Source organism: Haplochromis burtoni, unplaced genomic scaffold (genome assembly GCF_018398535.1).
Source record: "Haplochromis burtoni strain Fernald_Lab_line unplaced genomic scaffold, NCSU_Asbu1 Contig_104, whole genome shotgun sequence".
In the NCBI taxonomy this organism is placed as follows: Eukaryota; Metazoa; Chordata; class Actinopteri; order Cichliformes; family Cichlidae; genus Haplochromis; species Haplochromis burtoni.
Window position 1 is genome coordinate 908,661 of NW_024582465.1, and position 25,691 is coordinate 934,351.

Below are 25,691 nucleotides of genomic sequence, written 5' to 3' on the forward strand. Positions count from 1 at the left end.
GTAACTCTTACAGTATGTTTTTATTGCGTTAAAGCATCGCCTTGTCATGAAACACTCTGCATACAGTTTTATCTTTGTATTAACGACCTCCTCGCATGCCAGTGAATATTTGTGAAAATATATACAACTAACACATTCAGACCCATGATGTTGAAATATCCTGATGCATTATGTACAGGGACAATTCCAAGTATGTAAAAATGTTTCTTCTTGTTGCTCTTGTTCACTGACATTACATATTGAATACTTTCTTGACTGCCTCTTTGTACTGCAGCATGCTGCTCTCACTCTCCCCTTCGTTCTTCAGCCGTGTGACCGAATCTTTATAGTCTTGAACGTCTTTCCTTCCCAGCAGCTGCTGTCGCACTTCTTCACCGTCTCCCTCTCCTGCCACTTTCATGCGTAGGAGTACATCCAAGATATTCTTCTGAGACGGGCTGTCCTCCCAACTGTAGTCCTCCATGTCTGCCACAGTCTTCTGGGCCTCCCAGGCCTCAGTTTTCTAAAGAAAGAAAGAGAATAACATTTCTAACTTTAAACAAGCAAAACAAATGACCACAGGTTAAATTATGAAAAAGAAAAAGAAAATTTGGATTTGTAATTCAAGCCACATTTTGATTGGAGTTCTGGTTCAGCAATTCCCACTCTTTGAAGCTCCTCTCACAGAGATGGTATTTCCCATATGTAGCTCTCCGTTTGCCGCCTGTCTCGTTCTCATCACATTCCCTGAAGAACAATACGACCCCTTGTGCAGCAGCTTAAAGCAGGGCAGCAACAGGGTCCTGCTCGCAGGTGTTTGGAGGTTAATGACCATCATTAGCTACATATATGTATATTTGATCCCCATGCTGTCTCCAGCAAGTCCAGATCTAGTGACTGAAGAGCAATCAATACTTCAGAATAGGTAAGCAGCAGCTATTCTACTGTTAATCACAAGCATGAAGCAGTTCTTCAGCCTTGTGACTGAGTCTTAATGAATAATAGCTTTACATTTTTTGGAGTGGGTTTGCAGCTGACACACTGACGCTCTAACATTTTATTTTTCCACATTTAGAGATTAATACAAAATAAAACAATGCAAAGTGTTGTGATGTTTGCTGTATGCAATGCTCAGTAGTTTGATCAACAGGCAGGATATTTGATAGCTCACCAGTGGGTTAAATGCCCCACAGTTTCTTGAAATGACAGGTGCTAGGCATGCGGGCACAAAAGCAGGCAGAGTGCCTCTTAGTGGTAAATGCGTGTGCATGTTGGAGGCAGCTTTGAGCGGTCAGCCCAAACGCTGGCCTGAATTAGCACACACTGGAATTAACAGGCAAAGTCCATCTCTCTGACTGAGGAGATATAATCACCTCGGTGGCTGCTAACAATTGGCCCCTTTGTGAGCTATCGTTACAACCTGATCAGTACGCCACTCTCACAGCTTCCACAAGCCTGCTGGACAAGCACTGTGCCTTCCATTGTGTGTTCAAAAGGGCAGTGGACAGTGTTTTGCTTCCTGGCTTTAACAGCCTTTTCTCAACTTAAACTTTTTTTTTTTTTTTGGCTAAGCCATGTCAGGAAGAGCTCCTAAAGGCAGAGGTTGCACAATCGTGCTCTTTTATGTGGCTGGCTGCAGATTCATGCCAACAGTGCCTAAGCACTGTTGGCCTGGTGGCACACCTCTCCGATGTGGCATGGTTGGCTTAATGTGAATGAGTATCAAGGTCAACACCTGAGAGGGGAGTCTGTTTTCTCCTCTTCTGTGGGTAAATGTCAACTGGACAATGCTGCTGTTTGCCATCCTTCTGCCCATTCAACTCTGCTACCTCCCTAATGGGCTTTAGTCTCTCAGATCGCTAAGCAAGATGGACAAGATTGCCCACAGTGAAAGGTGTGCCATGTTGCTAGTTGTACGTAAATGCCACCAAAGATGAAACGATATGAAAACATTTTCAGTTTTTGTGTAACTTAGTGTACCCCAGGCTTTGACCCAGTTTCTCTTCCTTACAAATGGCTTCTTGACAGCTGTCATTCGACTGAGACCATTTCTGAGGAGACTTCAGTGAACAATAGATGGACCAACTGAAGGGTCAAAAAATGTTTTGGGTCCGTGTCGGATGTTTGCTGGATTTTTTTCGTTTCTTAAGGACATGACCTTTGTCAAGATATGCCAAGTTTTAGTAGCTCTTGGGGAACCACCTCGTGGCTACAAAAATACTTTACATTTGTAGATGTAACTGCAGATTCAACTAAAGAAATGGGAACAAGTTAAGCAGTTTTGTGACATGCTGTTATTAACAAAGTGCCTAAAAATACAATTAAAATCAGTTGTTTGCTAATTATCTGTTATGTGTAGACACAGCAATGGTTTAGCCCCTTAAGTTACTTGACCTGTTGTGCTTGAATGATTCATATTCTATCAAAATTTAAAACTAATGTCCTCATGTGTGGATCTGGCACAAAAAAAAGAAAAGAAAAAAAAAAAAAGAGGTAATTCTTTGTTTTTACATTCATCAGCTCCCAATCAGCCCAAATAGCAAAGAGAAATTAAAAATGCATGCCATGAAAGAGTTCAGTTCTTAGGAGGTTAATAAAAAATTAAATTTCCTTTGGAAGTGGTCTGAAAATTAGTGAAAAAGTAGCCAATACCCGAAGATTATTTTAAAGACCTTCAGAAATGCTGCAGAACTATTGCTCAGGATTACTTTTAAAAAATGTATAAGAAAGTCAAAATATAACAAAAGGGGGTTACTCAAGATCTCAGCACTGCATTTATTCTAATCTGGGGTGATCATGATATGATCATGACAAAGAAGGGATTTCATATGAAAAGAAGCTACAAATATAAAAATATTAGAAATCGGAAAAAGAAATGCCGTCAAAATAAGACTTCACTGGCTTTCCTGCTAAATGGTCTAAGGTACCAATTTGTTGGTATCTAGTGCAGGAGATACTGTTTTTTCTAAAATATTGAAGTTTTGCCTTTTGTCCTCATAAACCAAATATACAAGACAACACACAAAATCTCCCCCACATCAGCGCTGTGTTTATATTTCACATATCCACACTAAAAAGCAATTATTTTAAATTACATATCTTTTTATAATGGCAAAAAATAGATCAAGTAAGAACCCTCCGCTGATGAAGGCCCTGTGACACTTGTACATTGCATAGAGTGGTGCATTAGGTAAGACATCATGATGCATTTGAACTAAAACCTCTCCAGGGCAAATGCGTTAAAAGTGACAGCGGGTTGTAGAGGGTACGAGTAATGCCAGACAGCACCTGGCCTTTAAATGAATGGATGCTTGTTGAAAGAAGACAAAAGGTTAGAAAACAAAAAGAGAAACTCAAGTGGACGTAGAAAAGGCACAAATATCCCATCTAACACCAGGTAGAGTTGCGGAGTTGGGCCGAAGACTTTTACCATGGATATCCTGTTTGAAACTGTGAGTTCAGTAAGTCCGACTCACTCAGTTTACTGCTCCTTCAGTATTCAGTCACTGAGGCCAATTTATCGGACCTCCCTTCAGTTGACACAAGAACTAGTTAGAGTGGAAGAAAAATGTACAACTTACCCAAGACTCGTGGTAGAGAACTGTGAGCAGATACATGGCATAGTCATAGTTCTGCTGTCTCAGCGGGCAGCTAGCAGAGAGGAGAAGAATAAAAAAATGTACGAGGACATCAGTTTAATCTTCTTTTAACCCTATATTTTCAGGAAGAGGTGTTTACCTGTCAGTTTTGATGGTGAGGACATCTGTGTTTTTGCAGTATCTCTCGCCAAGGAGTTTGATCATTTTCTTCCTTGCATGGTCATCTAAGTTCAAACTGGACAGCTTTACCTTGAAAGTTGAAGATGTGAATAGATTACCACATAATTTAAATCTAGTCCTTCCGTGACACTTCACTAAATAAAGAGACGTTCACAACGAGATTAGGGCAAATGTGATGTGCTTATGTGCTATAACTCCACCATACATCTGTCTCTAAGGATTTAAGAATAAAACCTAAAGTCTAAACTGCAATATGTAATATTTATTTTTTTAACCTTTGCAAAGCTTAGACTGCGTGGATTAAAAAAACCCTATAATTTTTACAGATCAAACACATGCTGTGTCCCAGAATCACATAAGCTGCTTGTAGAGATGATAGATTTTACCTCCACTACATTGTTTATGGCTCTGCTTTGAACAATGCAACATTACTCCATTTATAGGTAATACAAAGCACAGGTGAACATTTATTTTGTGCACTGCACTGAGGTACTGCTGTTACAAACATGCACAGAGCTGCTACAATGGTTGAGACTATGTGTCCAGCATAAATAAACCTCTGTCACAGATTTGATTTCCAGGATTTTCCTCCTATAAAATATTAAACCACAAATCAAAAATAGAAAATATATGTTAATTCAAATATTGATGCCCCCCACCCCTCTTACAAATAAGGGCTTAGTCAACTTGTTCTAGATTTGGAATCTAACTGTGTGAGATTTGCCCTTCAATCTATCTCCCTGCCTAATCCACCTGGATTACTGTTTAATTCCTACCTTGCTGATATAATCTAAGGCAATGTGTCAGGAGCAGATGGCTGGCGATTAATGGTAAAAAAAACAAAACAAAAAAAAGCCAAACCCCAAACATTCCAGTCTGGGAAAGAAATCGCACATTTGTCAAAGGCAGGATTTCTTTGGCACTTTTTGGAGTTAAAATGACTACAGGCAGTGTGATAGAATAGGACAAGGAAACAACAGCTTTGTTTGTCAAGGTTCAGCTGAAGGAAGTTGTGTTTTTCTCTCCTCTACCCTTAACATCACCCTGTAAAATAGAACACAGGCCCAGTAACTTCACAATTAAGAGGGCATTATTTATTACATTTAATTGATTCTTGCAGTTAAGTTAAAGAGACGTGCATTTCCATGTATGGTCCTGCTCATAGGGAAGGATTGCATATTGATGGATTAGTTTTGGGAGGGGATTAAAAAGAATATTAAAATGTCTCAGCAAATATTATTTTTAAAAAAAATGTTGGTACTTCTTTTATTGAAAACTAAAAAGTTGCCAAAAACCCCATAACAATTAACAAGAATATTGACAGAGCCTTGGCACAGGAAATATAAAGTAATGACCAAAGACTAATCTCTCTGTTGACTCAATAGCATCATTTTGCAGATTTTAGGTCACTAGACGATGAAGATCTTTCTAGGAAGTCAGACAGACACGATGTCAGCTGGTGATTATGTATCCCAGTAAATCTTTAATCTCATTTTACATGTGAGGATTTTGATCACCTGTACATTAACAAAACCCAGTTAAAGTCAGCATCAAGTAAAAATGACAAAACTCACTCTGAGATGGACGATACGAACTGAAGGGTTTCTGAGAGAAGGGCCAGCGGACACATACTCTTTGCTCTCTAATTTAATGGGGAAATGCTCATCACACTTGGTATCAGTCTCCAAGGCAGAGGGCCACTCTGTACAGAAAGCTGATAGCACAGAAAGGCATTTAAATGTGCTGCTGAACAATAATGAAAGAAAGAAACTGCTTTTCTCTAACTAGATTAGTAAAATATGAACTTACGTTTCAGAGCTTCACAGTGTTTCTTAATGGCTGCTGGTGTCAAATGTAGAAAGTTTGGTATCTGAAACAGAGAAAAAGAGAAACGTGACAAACTTTCCCTCTCTTGATTCCACTCTCTTGGCAAACTGTTAAATCAGTAAGTCTACAAACTGTGAAAAAGTATTTGCCCACTACCTGATTTCTTTGTTCTTTTGCATATTTGCCACACTTACATGCTTCAGATCAAACAATATTAGTCAAAGATAACCAGAGTAAATACAAAATGTCATTTTTAAATTTGGGCAAGTTGGGTTAACTTGAACAGAACCTTTCTGACAAAGTGAAGCAGGCTAAAAAAAAACAAACAAAAAATAAAACAAAACACAGTTAAAGTCATCCACAAATGGAGAATAACCCAAGAGTGACTGGCCTATAAACATGTCCAAGAGTCCATCAACGACTCATCCAGGGGGTCACAAAATAACCCAGAACAAGACTTAAAGAACTACAGTTCTCACTTGGTTCAGTTAAGGTCAGTGTTCATGATTCAACAATAAGAAAGAGACCAAAAAAACGAGTTACAAGGTGAAAACCACAGCTGACCAAAAAGAACACAAACCCTGGTCTCATCTGCTGAAAAAACCAAAACATCTCCATGAACCCAAAGGACTTTTGGGAAAATATTCTGTAGACTGACAATACACAGGTGGAACTTTTTAGAAGGTTCGAGTCCTGTTACATCTGGCATAAAACTAACACAGCACTTCATTAAAAGAACATCAGACCAACTGTCAAGCATGGTGGTGGTATTGTGATGATGTGTGGCTGTTTTGCTACATCAGAACCTGGACGTCTTATTGAAATTGATGGAATCATGAATTCTGCTCTCTACCAGAAAATCATGAAGGAGTTTGTCTGGCCTTCAGTTTGTTCCCTGAGGCGATGCAGCAGAATAACAAGCCAAAAACATACCAAAAAATAAATGAAATGAAGGTTTGAGGTGGCCCAGTCAAAGTCTAGGCTTAAATCTGATTGAGATGCTTTGGTATAACCTTAAACAGGCTGTTCATCCTTGAACTCTCCAATGTGGCTGAATTTATGGCAATGTGAAATGACCAGTTATCACAAACGCTTATAGTTCTTTATTCTAAAGGTGGTGTATCCAGTTATTGGGTTTAGGAGGTACTTACCTTTTTGGTAACTTTTTCCCCTTAATGAAATCATCATTTAAAAACATTAATTTTATATTTGTTGTGGTTTCCTAATATTCAAATTTATTGGATGATCTGAAATATGCAAGTGTGACAAATTTGCAAAAAACAAAGAAAACAGGAAGGGGCACATATTTTATCACAGCACTGTATGTCATAGGGCTGTGCGATATGACCAAAATCTCATATCCCGATATAAGACATCTATCGTCCCAATAGCGATATAAATCGCAAACATTTAACATTTTCTGTAAATTCTGTGGATGTCGGGCAGCTCGACTTGCGTGAAGTGTTTCCAGCTGGGCGTCCTGTACCTGGAAAAGCCTGTTCTAACGTTTGAGTCTAAGGTTTATTTTTTTAGCACCTGGTGGCTCTTTTTTACTTCTCATCCGTAAATAATCTGCTCTTTCATGTGATTCATTTTATTTTGAAAAGTCTCAACAGGATCTTGAGCTTTTTTGTGAAAGGTTTATGTTGAAAATAAACAAGCGGACACGTTGCTGTTGCTAACGACAATGCATAAAAACAGGCGCTTGTCCATCCATAGTGTGGTTATATAAAATATAAGAGAAAGAGAGAACTTTAAGAAATTAATATAAATTAATAACAAGAAAAGCCAGATGCTTCGATTTTAAACCACTGAGTTGGTACAGATGTTTAAAAAAGGTGATTTTTCTTGGTTTACTTTGTTTTATTAGGTATTCCCATATTTGTTTGAAAGATTAAAGAAATGAGTAAATGAGTAAAAACCGTTTTGAAGGACTTTAACCTCCATCTATCTGTAAATGAACACAAGCCTTCGAATTTCTCCCAGATGTAAGAGCTACAAAATGAACTCAGCATTAGCTGCTGCCATTAGTAAAGATCACATGAACCACAGACGGGCCAGTGACAATGAACAAAAAGAATATCAGCTAACACCAATGTTTGGCCAATAAATCAAGTCATCCATTATAGCTTATTTTTTGAACTGAGGAATCAGGGACCATCAACTGAACTGACAGAGGCAGTGAGAGTCGATTTCAATCAAATATAACTCGTTAACAAATGCCAGACACAAAAGATAACTTGAATAAAAAAAATAAAAATAAAAGTGGAGCCTCACTGTGTGGAGTTTCCATATTCTACCTGCGCCTGTGGAGTTCTCTCCTGGTATTTGATCTTCCTCCCACAGTACAAGGACATGCACATAACATTATCTGGCAATACTAAATTGCTGTAGGTATGAATGGCTGTCTGTCAGGCCTGCACGGGAATGACCACTAAAGCCTGATGTTATCAGTCCATATTAGCTTTGTCCCAATAAATTGGTATTGGCATTTACAATGGCCAAAAATGAAAATTTAAAAAGTAAAAGAGGTGGGAATAAGCATTGATGTGTCATAGTTTGTCCATTAGGGGGCACTCTGTAACTTCCCTGTTTTTAAACTGCATCGTTATGTTATCTAGAGATGAATTATATATATCTATGCAATATAATATATTAAACAAACGTTATGACTAGCTATATATATATCTTTTGTGCGTCTGAAACAAAGGAAAAAAATATCGGCCAATATATTAGAATATTGGAATTTTTAAATCATCAAATATCGGTATCAGTCTGGAAAAAAAAACAACTATACTGATCAGTTCCACTGTCTGCCGGTCCAGGATGTAACCCACCCCTTGCCCTATGACAGCTGGGACAAGTTCCAGCTCCTTTGCGACGCTGAATTAGATAAGCTGAAGATGACGGCTGAATGGATGATTTATACCCTTTTCTCCTACTGAAAGCACATCATTATGCTCACTGATCCACCACAACACTCCGCTTGCAGAGGGAGGCCACTAAAGTGATGATAAACAAAGGCCCTCTAAATTCTATTCTTTTGAATAGAATATATCAAAACCGAGTTCAAACCATCTTCACCCTTAACCCCTGTTGGAGGTGTTACGTGTTTGTTCTGATTTAATTAATGGAGGATGTTGGAGTAGCAGAACAGAATTTGAACACGTGACAGTGCTAACCACTACATCACTGTGGTGCCCCTAAATACAGATATCTTCTGTTTTTAAAATTTTATTGGTGGAACTTTTTGCTCATCCTCCACATATTCATGTTTTTGCTATTATGATCTACTTGCACATTTTCAGATCTGCATAAATAAAAGCTTGGAAAAAACAAAAAAAATCTTATTGTACAAATCATATTAAGAGGATCCATAAAGTGTATATTAGAATAAGTTGGTTGAACCCGACCTTTCAAGATAAAAGGTCTGGATCTGAAAGATAAGCAAACCAAATATGGTTTAAGGCTTTAAATATGTATAAATATGTTTAAAATTATATAAAAAGGTTGAGTTTCATAATGCCCCTAAAAATGGATTGCTCATCTTTTCATTCATAAAGTAAAACACAAACGTATAGATGCTATCCAATGTAAATGCTGGAAACTGTAAGGTATATAATATATAAATCTATGGGCCAAAATGTTGGACAGCAGTTACAGAAATATCTACATCCCAGAAAATAGAAGTGACACATTTCAAACACAGAATCATTATAATGCTCTAGATAAAAACATTCAGCACTGAATTGTTCAGAATACGCTGCTTTTAAAGGGCATGTAAACAAAGTGAAAAACAAAATCCGCTTGATCCTTTTGAGTGAAGGATATTATAAGACAAACAGTTATATAAATTATCCTATACTGACACCAAAGTAAACTTAATGGTTCACAGTCGTGGCAAACGATTACACAAAAACCCATCTATGACTTATAATTAAAAAAGAAAAAAACAAAAACAAATCACCAAGCATAACCAAGGGACATACAGCAGTTTAGCTCCTCATGATGAGCTGAGAGAATGAAATCAATATTGTTATGCTGCAGATATCCAGCTGTGATGGGTGAAACTAGCGGATCTGCAAGTGGCTTGAGTCCAGATAGAGCAGCTGGTGTATGGACATAGCAGCTCAGTAATCCGGGCACAGAGATACAGCGACTAAAGCCATGCAGGAGAGCAAAAAGGGCTCAACTGGAACTGCAGGAGCACTCGCCAGCTTCAATTAACTCAAACCATCAAAGATAAACAAAGAGAATACATCCAGATACAGCCCAGAGTCAAACGTGTGCAGCTAAATGTTGTGTAAATAATCATTCAGTTCATCACAAAACCATTTGTTCTGTCATTCTTTATCAGATTAATTCATACTTTGTGCATATTTATCACTTTATCTGAGGAGAAAATGTTGTTTTCTTTAGGGCCTCTGTGCGCATGCTGGAAGTAATGAGGTCTGACCTTGATTAGCTCCAAATTGCCTTTCTTCTCTGGAGGAATGCCCCCCTTCACAGGGTACCCCATCCTCACAGGGAGGGGGACGGATCCTGGCCTGAAGGGCGCGGCCGATGGATAAACTGCAGTCCAGTCCTGATCCACTGGCATCTTTCCTGTCCTGGGCTCCCCTGCCTTTAACCCCACACAGAGTGCAAAGGAAACCATGAGGAAAAAAATCGTGCCTGTGTGTGTCTTTATGTATTGTTTTTTTGTGGTGGTTGTTGTATAGCCACAATGGCAACTTTTTATCGTATCATTCAAAGTGCATGCATTGTGTTACACTCAGTTTTGATAAAAGCTGCACACTCACTTCTCTTCTGGGCCTTCGAACAAAGGGTCCTCTACCACCTCTGTCTGGAAGGCCTAAAATAAAGTATCATATACATTTTATTTTTATGAAAACACTCAAATAGAGTAAATGTCACAACGTTGTTAAACATTAGACTACATCTAGCAACTTTATCTGTGATCACACACTCTTAACAAACAGTAGGTTGTGTATTGTATGCAGGACTTTTGTTTCATTTTTGCTTTTTTGCTCTTAATTCAGTTTGTCAATGCACAGATAAATAAACCACTGTAAACCAAGAACTCAGTTAACTTTGCTTTTAAATAAATTTAGTATATGTATTTCTTATATGGATAAAGTAAATGTGTAGCATTCATTTAATTGTTAAGTAATAAATATCAAATGAAAAAGGTGTTTGACTGAGTTAAACACCTAAAAATTATTCTTATTATCACTCTACATGTATGTAAATGATGTACTTGAATATAACTTGTTATTATAATGAACATAACAAAATAAAAACAAAATGAGTAAACTATACTGAAGTAGTATCCCATGCCAATATGATCTCATCAGTCTGAAAAGCTATCATTTTAAATAGCTATATATAGCACTATTATCACACTAACCTTCAAAACAATCTACCTTGAAGAGGAGGTCAGAGGTCAAATGTGACAATTTGTTAAAATCAGTATACAGCACTTGCTATACATTGACAACACATACCACACTTGTATGATTCAGTTTTTGCATTATAATGCTTTTTATAAATTTTTGATCAATAAATCATTAAGTTGACCTTGAAGACATTGATGGATTAACATGTCTCTGCTCTACACACCTACAAAGTTTTATCAAAATCCATTTAAAACCTTTCGAACTACCGTGTTTACAGACAGACTGCCATGCAAACGCTACCAAAAACATAACCTCCTTGGCAGAGGTAATTAAAGTTTAGGACCATCTTTTGGTCCTAAACTTTAATTACTGCTACTTTAACTATTATTTTATCTCTTCTTTCCCCTTAGCCCCACAATGTATCCTAGCAGGTGGCTGCCACTCCCTTAGCCTGGGTCTACTCTTCCTGTTAAAAGGGAGTTCTTTCTTCCCACTCTTGCAAAGCACTTGCTCATAGCAGCTTGCCTGATTGTTGAGATTCTCTCTCTATTAATTGTAAGGTCTTTGCCTTGCAACATAAAGCACCTTGGTGAAACCATTATTGACAGATGGAGCTATATAAACAAATATAGAATCTAGTTTTTACTTTTATTTTGGTTAATTTGATTTTGGTTAACTGAAACGTTCTTTTCAAATTTACCTTTACTTTTTTGGTTTTAGTTAACTAACCTTGGCATTACTCTCTTTTCTCAGGAGTGGAATGAAAAATTGGATAAACGAGCCTCCTGATCAGGTGTAGTAGGGTCGAAATATCCAGGATGTTCTTTTAATCTGTATCACTAGGGTTCGTTCACAGACCGTCTATAAGTATCTGTCTTTGTACTTCTGCTGCTACTGTGCCTACACATGTTTTTGCTAGAGCAATGGAAAGTTTTTTCTTGTAATGATGATCTGCCATAATTTACAGCAAGTGTCTATCTTTCGGTTGATTGTGATGAGCAGTGTGGTCACTGACAACCCAGGTAGTGACACATGGTGAAGCAAAAACAGATATAGGAAGCTCAAAAGGACATCAAAGACTTTCAACAACCCAGACATGGTCACCAGACAAATCCGCTTTTCGTGTAACTAGTCACCTAAGTTTGGATGCTGCAGAAGTCTACACAGGATATGCTATAGCTACTCTTGTTAATAACAGCACTTCATGCAGTTAGCTTAGCTTGCAGCTATGGTTTTGAATTGGCATAAATTCCCTTATAGCGACAGTGAAACTCACCTTTATTTCCAGAAGAAAAATTTATAGACAGAGCCGTTGCATATGTGGCTTTACCGGATGATTTATTTAATCCAAGGAGAGGGATATTTATTCGACCTAGGGACAGAAATGTCTTGCTTGTGCGTGAAGCCATGTTTTCTCAGTGAACTACGGAAGCCAGCGAGGGACGGTCAAACCCGATTGCGAAGCTTTTTACTCAGCGCGGAGCAGCACAGGCGCAGTTAAGCGTTTAGATAAGCACCGGTGTGAAACGGCTCACCGCGTGTCGTAAACACTGGTTTATCTGGTAGGTGATACTTTAACAAAGCAGTCATAATAAGATACTACTACAATGTTAATGGAGGTACTCCTGTTTCTTTGTGAGTCAAGTGAGTGGACTCTGCCAGCTGCTGCTTTTTGAAACATAGGGTGCGTTCAAAGACCGTTTGAAAATATTAATTAGAAAGTCGCAAAGCAAACAAATAAACAACAACAACAAGAAGATGAAAGTGTTAAACATCTTAATATCTTAACGGATTGGAAGTGTGGAAGGCTGTATTTTAAAAAAGATTTTGAAATCTGTTTTATGAATTTGGAATTTGAAAATGGTTTCTGAAATTCCTTTTTTATTCAGTTTTTTTTGTGAAATCGTTTTGAAGTATCTATTAACTGGTCAATAATTCATTTAAAAGTATTTGTAATTTATCTTTACTTTGTTTTAAATTAAAATATTGGAGAATACATTACTATAGTAATATCTAAATAAATAAAATAATTAAAAATCAAATTTGTATTTAATTTAATGAGGTATTAATAAATGTTTATTCTAACTCAAATGACGATTAAAGGGCAACTAATTTCGTCATATTCGTCACTTTGTGGTCATGCTGTCACATTCAAAATATGTAGTAAAGTTTATGACTTCATGAACCTGTTCTGGTGCCTCTGAGTAAAAACTAATTCTCTTGGTTGTTCTCTTCATTACCATAACTAGATTTGCTTCTTCTTCTTTTTTAATTGGAAAAAAACAACATGTGACGGTGGTTAATTGTAACAATATGCTAATAAAATACATTAGCCTTTCACAACATTAAAATATGCTTTGAATATTATCCCCAGCACACCTGAATAAGCAGTTCATTTATGAAATAACCTGGTATGTTCGTAAAATCAAAATGTGACTGAAAACTGAGCGTTTGTTATTTCGGCATCAGAATATATTTGAGGGCGTGACTTTCGATATAGACAGCACGTGATCGATTGTTTGCCATCGCTATTATTTTACTGAGTGACTGAAGAAATATCGATTGGATTAACACAACAACAACAACAAGAACAAAGTTATAACTTGGTTGTTAGAGAACTTATTACAAAAACGATAAATCTGGTATATGTACTATATTTTAATTATATTTTAAGATTTCCTCTCGCCCGTAAAGGCATCGCGTGTCCTGGCAGAAGCGACGATGCTCTTCAAAGGGACAAGTCCTGCAGACTGCAGCCGCTTAAAGAACTGTGGCATCCCGGTGTTTGCGGCGTTCCTTATGTGTTTGAGCGCTGGAGCATCATTTCTATCTGAAGGAAGCGAGTACCTGGAACTTGCTGTGACACAAAGCAGAAAAAGAGGAACTTGGTGCCCCGAAAACAACTTGAGTTGTGGTGTGTAAGTTAAAGGTAAGGTCTAACGCAATATTCTCACGTTGTTGTTTAGGACAGCAGTGTTTGTGTAGTGTTAAGTGATGGAGACAGCACTTTCATTTAAACCGAATTTACGCGCTTATGCTGCTTTCAGGAGATAATGTTTAACAGATGGACGGGGGGTTGGAGGTTTTTAGGTAGTGTGAGGCGTTTTATGTTTAAAAGCCCACACGCTATCATTTGATTTGTTATATGCCCCCACCTGCCCACCCACATGGGTCGGTTCAGTTTAACGGAAAGTCACATAATACTCTGTAACCGTAGAGTCCCACAGCAGCCTATGCATGTCTGGCAGTTCATTGTGTGCCTCATGACTGTGTGGTTTCCATTTTTTAAAGGTAGAAACTCTATCTAAAGGGAGACATGTGGCTCCTGTCATCACTTCCACCGTAGCCGAGGACAGATATGGACGGGGCTCGTTGCCTCCAATTAGATCTTTATTTTTTCCGATCCGTTTAGGTAACATCCGGTCATCTATCACACCGCCTTGTTGAGTATCTTTCCAGAGAAGACACTATATCGCCTACCCGCTGTTTATGCATTCATTAATTGTACATATGATAGCAAGCAGAGGCTTTGATTTGGTCAGATGGAAAGTTGTCGGCTTGCCAGAATTAGGTTGTTTGCCCCCATGCACACACAGGTGGTTGTTGTTTGTGACATGGACAACACAACTTACTAACTGTCCTGTAGATCCTTCTTCGTGTAGAGTTAAAAGATCTGTAATCAGTGACTTCCATAATGTTTACATCAACATGTGCTGGCCTAAAGTGATGAAGAGTAGTGCTGTAAATACTGCAAATTCTGGTATTGGTGTGATACCAAGTAAATACAGGGACAGTATTGCCAATACCAGTATCTATACTTTAAAAAAGGCAGCTTATTTAGGGGAGAGCATGATTTATGAGATGGATCATCCTCAAATTCTGAACATATTTTAATGACCTTTAAATGAATAAATTACTTTCCAAAATTATTAGTTAGTACAAGAAAACACCCTTTTGAGCTTTTCAGGTATTTTGAAACAGAGTTTTTTGGAGACCTGGAATATAAAAATGCCTGCCTCTAAAGCACTTCGGTATTAATCCTATTACAATAGTATCAATCTGATAACAATACACATCTGTATCAATGCTGTCAATATTTGGAACATCCACCAACCTCTCGTGAAGAGTCATTTAGCATAAATTAGTTTTATGTTAGAAGGGCTCTTTTTTTTAAGATAAGATATTCTTTATTAGTCCCAGAGGTGAGAAATTCACATTGCTACAGCAGGAGAGTGGACAAGGCAAAAAATAAATAGATGCAGCATAACCTAATTATAATAATACTGTGCAAAAAAAAGTACAATATATAGAGAAATATAATTTAAATAATTATGTATATATGATAAAACAATACAGCTGACTACTTTTTTGTGAATTTGTGTGCATCTTTAATTAAAGACACACAACTTTAACCTTGATCTGACTACATAAGAAACAAGTTGGAGAAAGGTGAGAAAGAAGCCGCAAAAATAATCATTCACGTGGTTGCAGCCACCCAGCGCTTTAATCGGTCTAATTTTGGGGCGGTTGCACGTTGATTAAGCGTTTGCGGTGTGACACACTTTGTGTAACCAGCGCTGAAGGTGACATTGTGACAGCACAAGCTTAAATGCCGTCACTGGCTGCTAAACACACTGCGTTTTGTTTTTTCCCTCTGAATTTAAACTGAACTGTAACCGAGTGCACACCGCGCATCTGCATTGCCTTCCAGATGGAAGAGGAGAGAGGTTGTGACACCCATCAGCGATACTCTTAACAGGATGCTGTTTTTTTACAGTAGAAAATCTCCATCAGAAAGAGCTGGTGGAAATGGACTAGTGTGTTGACCTGTCACTCCCACATTAACTAGTGTGCGCTCGGGTCTTGGGAATATTATGTGCCTGTTACACTTTCATAATGCTCACAGCTTACAAGTCACAGCACAGCGGTCTAAGCAGCAGGGAGAGCTAAAAGGAATATTGCTGGGAACTCTTTACTTTCATTTTCTTTCTGTCTCAAACAAAAGAAAAAAAAAAACTAGCAATAGCCATGACGCTATACCTTCTGAAGGTGCATCTTAGAGCAAAAACTAGGGCAATTAGAGTTACACAATGAAAAGCTTTAATCAGCATCAGTGCCCTAAGCACAAAACATCCCTGATCCGCATATGGTCACAGTTCAAAAGCAACAGGCTAAAGGGAACCACATTTAGTATTTGTCAGATTCTAATCTGTTAATATTTTTAGAGTCAGCATGTTTCGGTTTTTGCTGTCAATGTCAATCATTTAATCCAGGTGATATAATACAAAAAGGGCTTTTTATAAGAGTATCTCTCCTTTCCAGCATCCAATTATCATTTTGTCTTTCGACACTAAAATAACAAGTGTTATAATAAGGCTTTCTCTCAGACTAATGTAACATCTTCTGCTGCAGGTATGGACACAGATGCAGCCCAGCAAAGAGAACTCTTCTCAGCAGCAGGTAGCTAGCCATGCCTGGCTAGTTTTTTAATTTGGCTGCCCTGTTCCCTTCGCTAGAACAATCAGGATTTCCCAAGGCTTTTTGTTCCCCTTTGGCCCTCTTCTTTGAACTGGACCATCCCGCGGGGCGACATGGGGGAAAGACGGACACGCTCCTTTCACGCGACGTGTCGGGTGCAGCGTGACTGTGGCAGCAGGCTGGGGAGCTCCTTCATAAGTTGCAGCCCAAACGGATGCACCAGCACCAGCATCAGCCTGGACCAGGAGATGGACGTTGGCCTCGCGCCTCCCACCTGCGCTGCTACCAGCAGCACAGCCCTCAAGTCCCCTGCACCTGACAGGAGCCACTACTCTCCTGTTTCACTGGAACCGGAGCTTGCGGCGGTGAATAATGGATCAGGCATTCCCTGCTGTCCGCCTGCAGACACAAAGGACCCGGCCCTGCAGATTTTACAGAGCCAGCCCTCTCTCACCGCCATCCCGCCACCTCTCCCTCGTTCAAGCTGGCTGCGTCATCATCAAAAGGAATTCCACAGCCCTTACATCAAGACTAGCATGCAGGGGGATATTTACAACTTCCTAGAGAGGCCTGCTGGATTGAAGTGCTTCCTCTACCACTTCCTTGTGTGAGTACCTGTCAGTTTCTGTGCACACTGATTTAAGTCCACACTTCACAGGCGAAATGAGTCGATTGCAGAAGACGATGAGCTTGTGTTAGGTACAGTTGGTAATCTGAGAGAGTTGCAAGTGCTCAAAATCTCAATCCACGTGAATAAGGTTAAAAATAAAGTCTAGTTAAGTAAGAATAGGCTCCCATGAAAATTACCTGGGTGACGATGTGCAAACTTTCACAGAAGTGTTAGAAGATTCACAAAACAGACTCTGGTGTCATTTCATTAGCTCCAGACGCTCTCTTGTTAATTACATCTAGCGCTTCTTCTTCCAGTTATAGGCTCTGGTTCCCGGTAGCAGGAGGAGCAGTGTCTTTAGGCCTGCTGTGTGTCGGTGGTTGTTTTAAGAAAGCCCAGCAGAATCAGGTCAATGTGATCTGGCTAATCGCACGTCTGGTTCTGAGTTGCCAGGTTATTTCTGCTCTTTGTTTTGTCAACAGATGAAATGAACTCATCCATAAAAGCAGAGTTTTTTTATGCTGTGCTGCATAAGCATGTTTTGTCTGACCCATGTCAGGTACTCTAGAAAATAAAATGAATTCCTTTGAATAGTAATTGAAATATTATGATAAAGCTTCATCCATCGATTTTCTTCCTCTTATTCAGCTGTCACAAGAAAATAAAAACCTGCAGTTAGCTTACTTAAAACAGAAGTGGTAAGATTAGAAACTGTGGAACTCAAATTTATTCAGGAGCCCGGCATCACATCACACACCGAGTCCATAGATAGAATAGAATAGAATAGAATTCAACTTTATTGACTTTGCACATGTCACAAATACAAGGCAACGATTTAGACCACATTGAAGGAAAATAGAAATAAGTCAGAATTTTAACTTCCTCCACTCAACAAAATAGAAGCGATGCTATCTGGGAAAGTGATCTCAGTGATAAAGTCTCTGTATTTCAAAGATGTTTTCTCCTTTACCTTAATTCTGATGAGTGGTTTTAAGTTGTCTGCGGAGATGACAGCATTTGGGCTTGATGTCGATTTCAAATAAGATTATAATATAATATATAATATAATATATAGCTTACTACTGTTCATCTGCCTCTGTAAAGCTGTGCTTGAAGAGAAGTCGAATTAGTCTGTCTCATTAGTTTTGTCGGTCACAGATACGTGGAAACAGTGCAAAGATTCTGTTTGCATTGCTGATCGTCCTTAATTGAGGCTCTAAAGTTCAAACAGTGACAGTGAACCCGAGACTGCTCTTCATTCAATATTAAACCCTTCTAACCGATCCTCACTGACGCTCCTTTAAGTAACTCTTACGTGTCGAAGACTATAGCCGGCGGCCATTCAATCCCTCGTCCCTTTTCTCGGATTTGGCAGGGGAGAGCAACGATACAAAGGACCTCATCCAGCACTCATGACAGCACTAATAGGTCAGCTTGAAAAGCCCTGCTCTACATCAAGATGACATACACACAAACAGCACACACACAATGCAGCTAGTTAGTTAATTCATCACTGCCTTTATTGTGCAACGGTCAGGGACATTTCCAGCGAATCGGCACATGTGCAGATGCTGAAATTTGGGTGGACTGCAGAATAAAATGCTGGTAAATCCATATCTAAAAGCAAACAATCAAACAAAAAAAACAATCTCATAATATCTAGAATGTATTAGTTATTTTTGTGACCGTTTATAGATGTGATATTGCAGTATACCAGTGATGGTCTTGAGATCACGTGTTCAGAAGGGCCGTTTTTCCATTATTATGTAAGAAGAGACAAGTGAAGCAAAGATAGCGTTACCTCAGCTGAAGTGTTGGTAATGTCATTTAAGTTGACGACAGGTGTTTGTGTTACTATACGTGTAATGAAAGCACCTAATAAGTGTTGGCACCTTCAAATGCTTTGCTTATGACCAGGTGATTGTCCACCTTGTCTTATGTTTTAAATCCGTACTGTGAATTTCCTCTTCCTCACTGGAACAACACAGAATTCTGTGTTCCAGGTCTTTTAATTTACACATTAAGCAGTATTAGTTTGTCTCCTGAGCCGGTGCTGTATCCCCTTCTGTTTAGCAGAACAACTTGTCCCTGTACTGTACTTTCTGTCTTTCACGTGCACAGGGAAAGTATGGTGAAGGGACTACGCAAGCATTACTTTGAGGGACTTATTTTGCTTATTCATTTATGAAAAATACTTTAAGATTTTGGATCAACAGGTATAGTTTTTTTTTATTTGAAGGACTTTAACCCATTTTACAAGCAATCCTTAAATGAAAGTTTTAAAAAGAAGTGAAGGTGAGCTTTACGGGGATATTTGGTCTATTACAGTGGCACAAAGCATTTGTCTGAACACAGTTCAAAAAAACTTGTGGGTTTCACATTACCACAGCTCATCATCCATGTTGGGCTAAAGAGAAATTTAAAATGGGCCCTGATAGATGAGATTTTATTTCTTTAATTTATTGCCAAAATTAAATAATAATAACTTCCAGGTGCCCTATGTAAACTTGGGTCATACAAACTTTAGAGAAGGATTGCAGAAATTTATGAATTATTCACATTCACATAATCATTAGATAATTAGATGAAATATATAAACAGTTATATTTAATATGGGCCCAGCACACTGACAGGAACACAAGCAGGCACATGCCACACTAATGATGCCCGAGTTAGTCAAAGTGGGCAGAAATCCTTTGGACCCCAGACAGCATACGTGGACATGTGTCCGAAAAGAGTCTTATGCAATACACACTCACCAGTGTACAGAGAACCTGGGGCAATGATCCACTCCATGTTTGGGCCACTCCCTCTGAGTCTTTTACATAACCAGAGGGAATAAACATGTATATCCTCATGATTTCTAAATGCCCTTCTCGGACTCCAAGCTGGATACCTCTTGGTCCTTTTATCAGTCGAGTTTATCCATCAGTTTCTTTCAAACATACCTGGACAAAAAAAAGTTGAACTTATAAAATAAATGACATCAACTTATTATCCAAGCCACATTTTATTTTTAACTACCTATGTGTGTGTTAAAAATGTTGGCGTATGATTAAAAATAGCTTTACGAAACCCAACCAGTTTGCGGTGGAGGAAGAATTGCAGCTGTTTATCCTCTTGAAAAAAGCACTGGGCCAGATGTTGTCTTAAATACTGGCTTTTGTTGTGTGTTTTTATATCTGGACAGATTATTGAAATGGCTATAGTGAATCCTCAGCTTCCAGGCATTCCCCTCTATCTATGCAGGCAGAGCGGAGAACTCTTGTATCTGCTTACGAGAGATTACTGCTAGACTGGAGTGAACTGTATGTCTCATGTCCATTTTACTGTAAAACACCAGTGTATTCAGGGAATTCTTTAGGGGCATGTTTCGCTCATCAAGTGATGCGATTTTTAATAGTTTAGTCATATTTTTTAAATAACATATCCATAGACTTATTTTTAACAGTCAGTATTGTTTACTAACTACAATAACTACTTACATGGAAAATAATTATATAATTTAAAATTATTATTATTTAATACATTATCCTCCTCATGACAGATTGATCACCCAGCATTTTAACATCCTGATCCGGCTAATTCAGCGGGAATGACACCCGGTTCTAGAAACCTAGATGTTTATCTTTGTCTGTGGCTTGTTTAGCAGTTACATTGTTACAGTGTTTTGTAGTAAATATATTGTTGGGTGTGTACATTTGCAATTGACATGGGAGTAGAAGCTAAGGATTTGACTTTGGGTGCTTCTGATGCTAAATGTACATTATGTAAGGTTCAGTTACGTTTTTCCTTCATCTGCAGTTAATATCTAAAGTTCCACATGTAAGACATATCAGTGCATGAAGGCACGTAGACATGGTGGAGATGAGCTGCTGAAGTTTAAACCTAGTAACAGAATGGGGAAGAAAGGTGATCAAAGTGACTCTGAACATGGTGGCTCTTAGAATAGAATAGAATAGAATAGAATAGAATAGAATAGCCCTTTCTTTTTATTGTACATGTACAACCAAATTGTGGGTGGTCCATATCAATGTGCGGGAATAAAATATAAATAGAAAGACAGCAGGAATAAACAACAAATGCAAGAAATATATACAGGCAGAAGAATTATGTACAAACAGGAGGGATATATACAAAAAAAGCAAACGGCACACAATAGAAAAGGCACCCATTAGGGGACAGGTTGCATAGGGCCAGGTTGGATTGGTCTGCCTTGTTGATGTCAGAGGTCAGAGGTCAGAGGAGAAGCTCCAGGTCAGTTTCTGCTAAGGCATTTGGATGTCAGGATCCAAGTCAACAGTAAAAAAGTATACCTAATAAAATATCTGGGGAGTTTATTCAGAGCTTTTATCTCGTGACTTAAGGCACTTTTTGCGGTGAATATACCTGAGTTTTGTTTGCACGGGGCAACAAGCATTGCGTCCGTGGATTTGGGTATTTTCGGCCATTGGTTGTGCAGTCTCTCAAGCTCAGTTAACCTGGATGGCATCTGTCGGCTGTCAGCCAATTTCAGGAGCCGTTTTCTAGAAATGTTTGTGAATTGAAGTGTGTCTGTTGGTAGGTGTTACAGTGTAACAAGTCCCCCTCCCACTTACCTGGTTTTCCTGTTCACTGCCTGCACTTCTGACTAACCTGAGCTAAATGTGTCTGTGTCTGAATAATAAACGTATTTTTTCCCTTTTTGATAAACAAAAAAAATTTGGCTTTGTTGCCATAAAATAGTGAGTTTAGATAAGAGAAAAAATACATAAAAATCAGTTTAGCATAAGCAGCATAAATGTGAAAAAGAAGTGAGGAAGTCTCAATGTTGAACTGTATACTGGTGCATGATACTGGTTATGAATGACATGGCCATGTGAACTATTTCTCTAACTATTTCTCTATGATTGATCTTGTGCTCCAGCCTATGAGGAGATTTTTCTTCTCTATTTTCCAAGTATTTGATGGACAAGATGATAACTAAGCCAGGATAGAATATCCGTGTTTATGGCCGGTGGCTGATGTGGTGTAATCCACCTTAAGCTCTTTCATGGATGGGATGGGGAGGGCACGTGGGTTAATAAAGAGGGTTTTGGAGGGCTCTCTGACCCTGCTCTCTAGCAGAATGGTAAGGGCAATTTATGTTTGTTTAGCTCTAAGTTGTTTTGTTTTTTGTTTTTTCACTAAATTCACAGATGTGATGTTGGTCTGAGACTGTGGTTACAGGCAAATGCAGACCTTAGATGCTAAAAAAGCATTAAAAAGCACCTACAGTGAAGCTAAGAAGAAAGCAGAGTCTCTATCAATTCTAAGAGTTTATTTAATGTGACGTAGTAAAAATAATCTGGACATCAGGACACCTTGAAACAATCTAAATACAACCTCGGATAAAATACAAAACAACCAAGTCAAAATGCTGTGTTGTATTTCTGTCAGTGTCTTTTTCCGTCTTTGTTATCATTTGTAGTTTCACTCTTCTTGTTTCTGAGTTTAGTGTTTGTCTTTTGGTTATTTCCTGTTTTACTGTGAAAGCCAGCTTTCTGTTGTGTTTCCTTTTCCTTTTTAGTTTTTCCTCCTGTGTGATTGCCATCCTCGCTCTTACTGATTTCACCTGTATTCTTCTGCCTTTTTAGGTTAAATAGTCCACTGTGTAGTCCTGTGTTCCTCTTTTAGGCTGTCCCCTGCATTTTCACTTCAATATTGACTCTTGAGCCCATGTTATAGGTGGACACCTGATTGGTTCATGGATTTAGGAAATATGGACATTTAAAGAGAAACTTTAGTCTGGAAATTGGGTTACATTTTCATAAGTTTGCCAATCATTCATAATGATCATAACAGCATAATTAGTGTTTAAATTTGGAAACTTATTTGGGAGTTTAAAACATTACAGCAAACAAAATTAGAGTATAACCTAAACTACCTGTTTAAATATCAGTTTTTACAAATTGATCTCTTGTTTGAACTTTTACTCAGGGTGTCATTGTAAAAAAGAGGGCGTTTCTCTTTTAATTCTAAGGTTTCTGGTCCTCATCAGTTCTTAAAATGAGGTAAATGCAACCTTGGATTAACAAGTAGATGACATATTACACCATGTCATTTTTTATTTTACAAAAACTAAGCAAAATGCAGAAGCCTTGTGTGTGGAAAACTAAATATGACAGGATTAAGTGGGAAAGTTGGTTGCCAGGGTAAGAGTTTACCAGGTGCTGCTAATCAAATGCACTTGATTAACTGATCATCAGAAAGTATGACCACTTTTAAAAACAACAAGAGCAACGTCTCACTCTGCATGTCTCAGTTAGCATGTTAAATGTTAAAGTTCATGACAGTGCAAGGAGAAAAACTTGAACTTGGAGCTTGTTTGGAAGGGTTGCCAGGAGAAAGCCTTTTTTCTCTCGGAGAAAACATGGCAGCACGGCTTAGGTTTGCAAAGATGGATGTGAATAAACCACAAGACTTCTGGAACACACGAGACCAAAGTTGAGATGTCTGGTCTTTAATGCACAGCACCACGTTTGGAGAAAACCAAACACAGCCTGAAGATACTGAAAACCGAGGGCTAAACTTTAAGTTACCACCAAATCCCCATCGTGCTCCGTAATACAAGCCTCAGATCTCTGGCTTCCTATTGGTGCATGGAGCAGCCTAAAGAAAAACATGGCTGACTCTAGTTAGTCCTCTCAGGGTGAGTCGATGTCTAAAAGGCTTAGTTATAATCAGTGTTGGGTAAGTTACTTTAAAATAGTAACTTAGTTACATTACTAGTTACTTCTCTCAAAAGTAACTCAGTTACTTCAAGTTACTCGTTACTTTCAAAGTAACTAGTTACTAGGGAAAGTAACTTTGGTTTTACTCAGAATTCTCTTGTTAATGTGTTGCTTCCATAACTTTGCCAGTCTTCTAGCTTGCTTACTTGCCACAGTGCACTGTGCCACCTACCAATAGAAAGGAAAAGATAATGTGCATATTTCCACGAGAGAAATCCCACGCCTGGACCGTCATTGACTGCTGCCATGATTCTAGCCTACGTCACAGCGTCATGTGCGCCTTTTACATCCAACACAAAAACTGCAGTCGTGGTGCTTTCGATTGTACTCAGAACTCAGAAATTCTGCCTTCTGAATAGGAAGATGTAGGTAACACCAGACTGCAGATGAGCTGCATACAGGGCTGGACTGGGACAGAAAATTGGCCCGGGCATTTTGACTAGAGACCGGCCCACCATTATAGGAAAAATCATAAAGCCTTTGAATGAAAAAAACGACTGTTGTGACAGTGATGTACACTGTTTCTGATGGTATATATGCATCAATCTATCAATCGTTTGTTGTAAGATTCAGATAATTATTTTTTTAAAAGCTAGACATTTTAAATGAGAATAAGAAAGAAAAGTATTTCTTTGTGCCCCCCTCTCCCTGTTAATGCCCTACCCCCCTGGCAACACTTTGCTAGATCCCGCACCCTGCACAGTTACCAGCTGTCAGCTACCTAAAAAAGGATCCTGGGGTTATTTGTCTCTCAGAAACAGTTCATAACTTCCCTTCAACTCATTCATGTCACCTAAAAGGTAAACCTGTTTCTCCATCACCTGTTCAGCTCTGATGATCCAGTAAGGACATCTCCTGGTTTCATCTTCATGTTTCCCTCTCACCAGATAACCAAACCATATCATGACCAGCAGCTTTTTTCAGCTGTGGCTCCAGCAAACATCAGCTGATACTAGAAATTAATATTAAATAAATTCTAACAACAGCTGATCAAGCTTAAACGTGCTGCTGTTGTTTAGCGCGACATCCGCTGGTTTCCTCTTTCGGCGCAAAGTGAGCGATAAACAAACAAGAGAGCCGATCAGCTGATCATTGATCAGTTTCATGATTGAAGTAGAAACGGGAGAGGGAGGGGGGAGAATGAGAGAAGAAGAGGCAGCTGTGCAGCAAAGACACAGAATAACTCCAGCTTTGTGCCTTTTTCATTGTAGCTGAATTACGGGACAAACTGTTCCTTTTCACCTCAATAAGAAACGCGTAATATTTTCTCTGAATACCAGACGGGACGGTTGGCAACTCTAATAACTTATGAACAAAATAAAGTTCAACATCATTAACTTCATAGCACCACCCAGCTGTTAGAAACTCCGTCATGCTAGCTAGCACGCAGTACGGAAAAAGTCAGCATAACGAAAATAAACTCCACCTAAACTTGGTTCATATCTGACCCAGAGAGACTGCAGGTCATAACTTCTTACCTGAAGTTCAGTTCACACTTGGACCGGCGGCCGCCTCGGGTCTCTTTTCCTTCTGCGTCCCTTTTCCCTCATCCACCTGCTGGCCTCCACCACTTGCTAATGTTACTGAATCTGTGGAAACTCCGCGATGCCACCACACGAAGTAACGAGTAACGACCCTATCTAAATCCCAGTAACGAGTAACGCGTTCCTGATTTTGGCATAATAACTAGTTACCGTGCTCGTTACCACAATAATAACGTAGTTACTGTAACGCGTTACTTAATAACGCGTTAGTCCCAACACTGGTTATAATCACTTCAGGTATTGTTTGTTGTTTGTTGAAAAGTGTTTTTGGATTGCCACTATCAGCTTTGCATATAAACATCTAATCTTTGTCCTGATTATGA

The 25,691-nt window shown here is 38.7% G+C and overlaps 2 protein-coding genes across 3 annotated transcripts in view; one reads left to right on the forward strand and one right to left on the reverse strand.

Moving 5' to 3' along the window:
- Window position 1: 1 nt before the first annotated feature.
- On the reverse strand, window positions 2–12,432 carry mrps35 (mitochondrial ribosomal protein S35). Its single transcript, XM_005927819.3, has 8 exons — window positions 12,261–12,432; window positions 10,388–10,440; window positions 10,042–10,209; window positions 5,568–5,628; window positions 5,333–5,472; window positions 3,718–3,827; window positions 3,561–3,630; window positions 2–502 (listed from the first exon to the last, which is right to left on the reverse strand). Exons 1-8 carry the CDS (start codon window positions 12,391–12,393, stop codon window positions 233–235), a joined length of 1,005 nt encoding a protein of 334 aa, XP_005927881.1. The 5' UTR covers window positions 12,394–12,432; the 3' UTR covers window positions 2–232.
- Window positions 12,433–13,552: 1,120 nt separating this feature from the next.
- kcnq1.2 (potassium voltage-gated channel, KQT-like subfamily, member 1.2) overlaps window positions 13,553–25,691 on the forward strand; it is a 178,503-nt gene continuing 166,364 nt past the window's right edge. For both annotated transcript variants that reach the window (XM_042223187.1, XM_042223188.1), the window contains exons 1-2: window positions 13,553–13,913; window positions 16,397–17,069. In XM_042223187.1, the coding sequence (XP_042079121.1) occupies window positions 16,576–17,069 (494 nt within the window). In that variant the 5' untranslated portion in view covers window positions 13,553–13,913; window positions 16,397–16,575. The remainder of the gene's footprint in view (window positions 13,914–16,396; window positions 17,070–25,691) is intronic.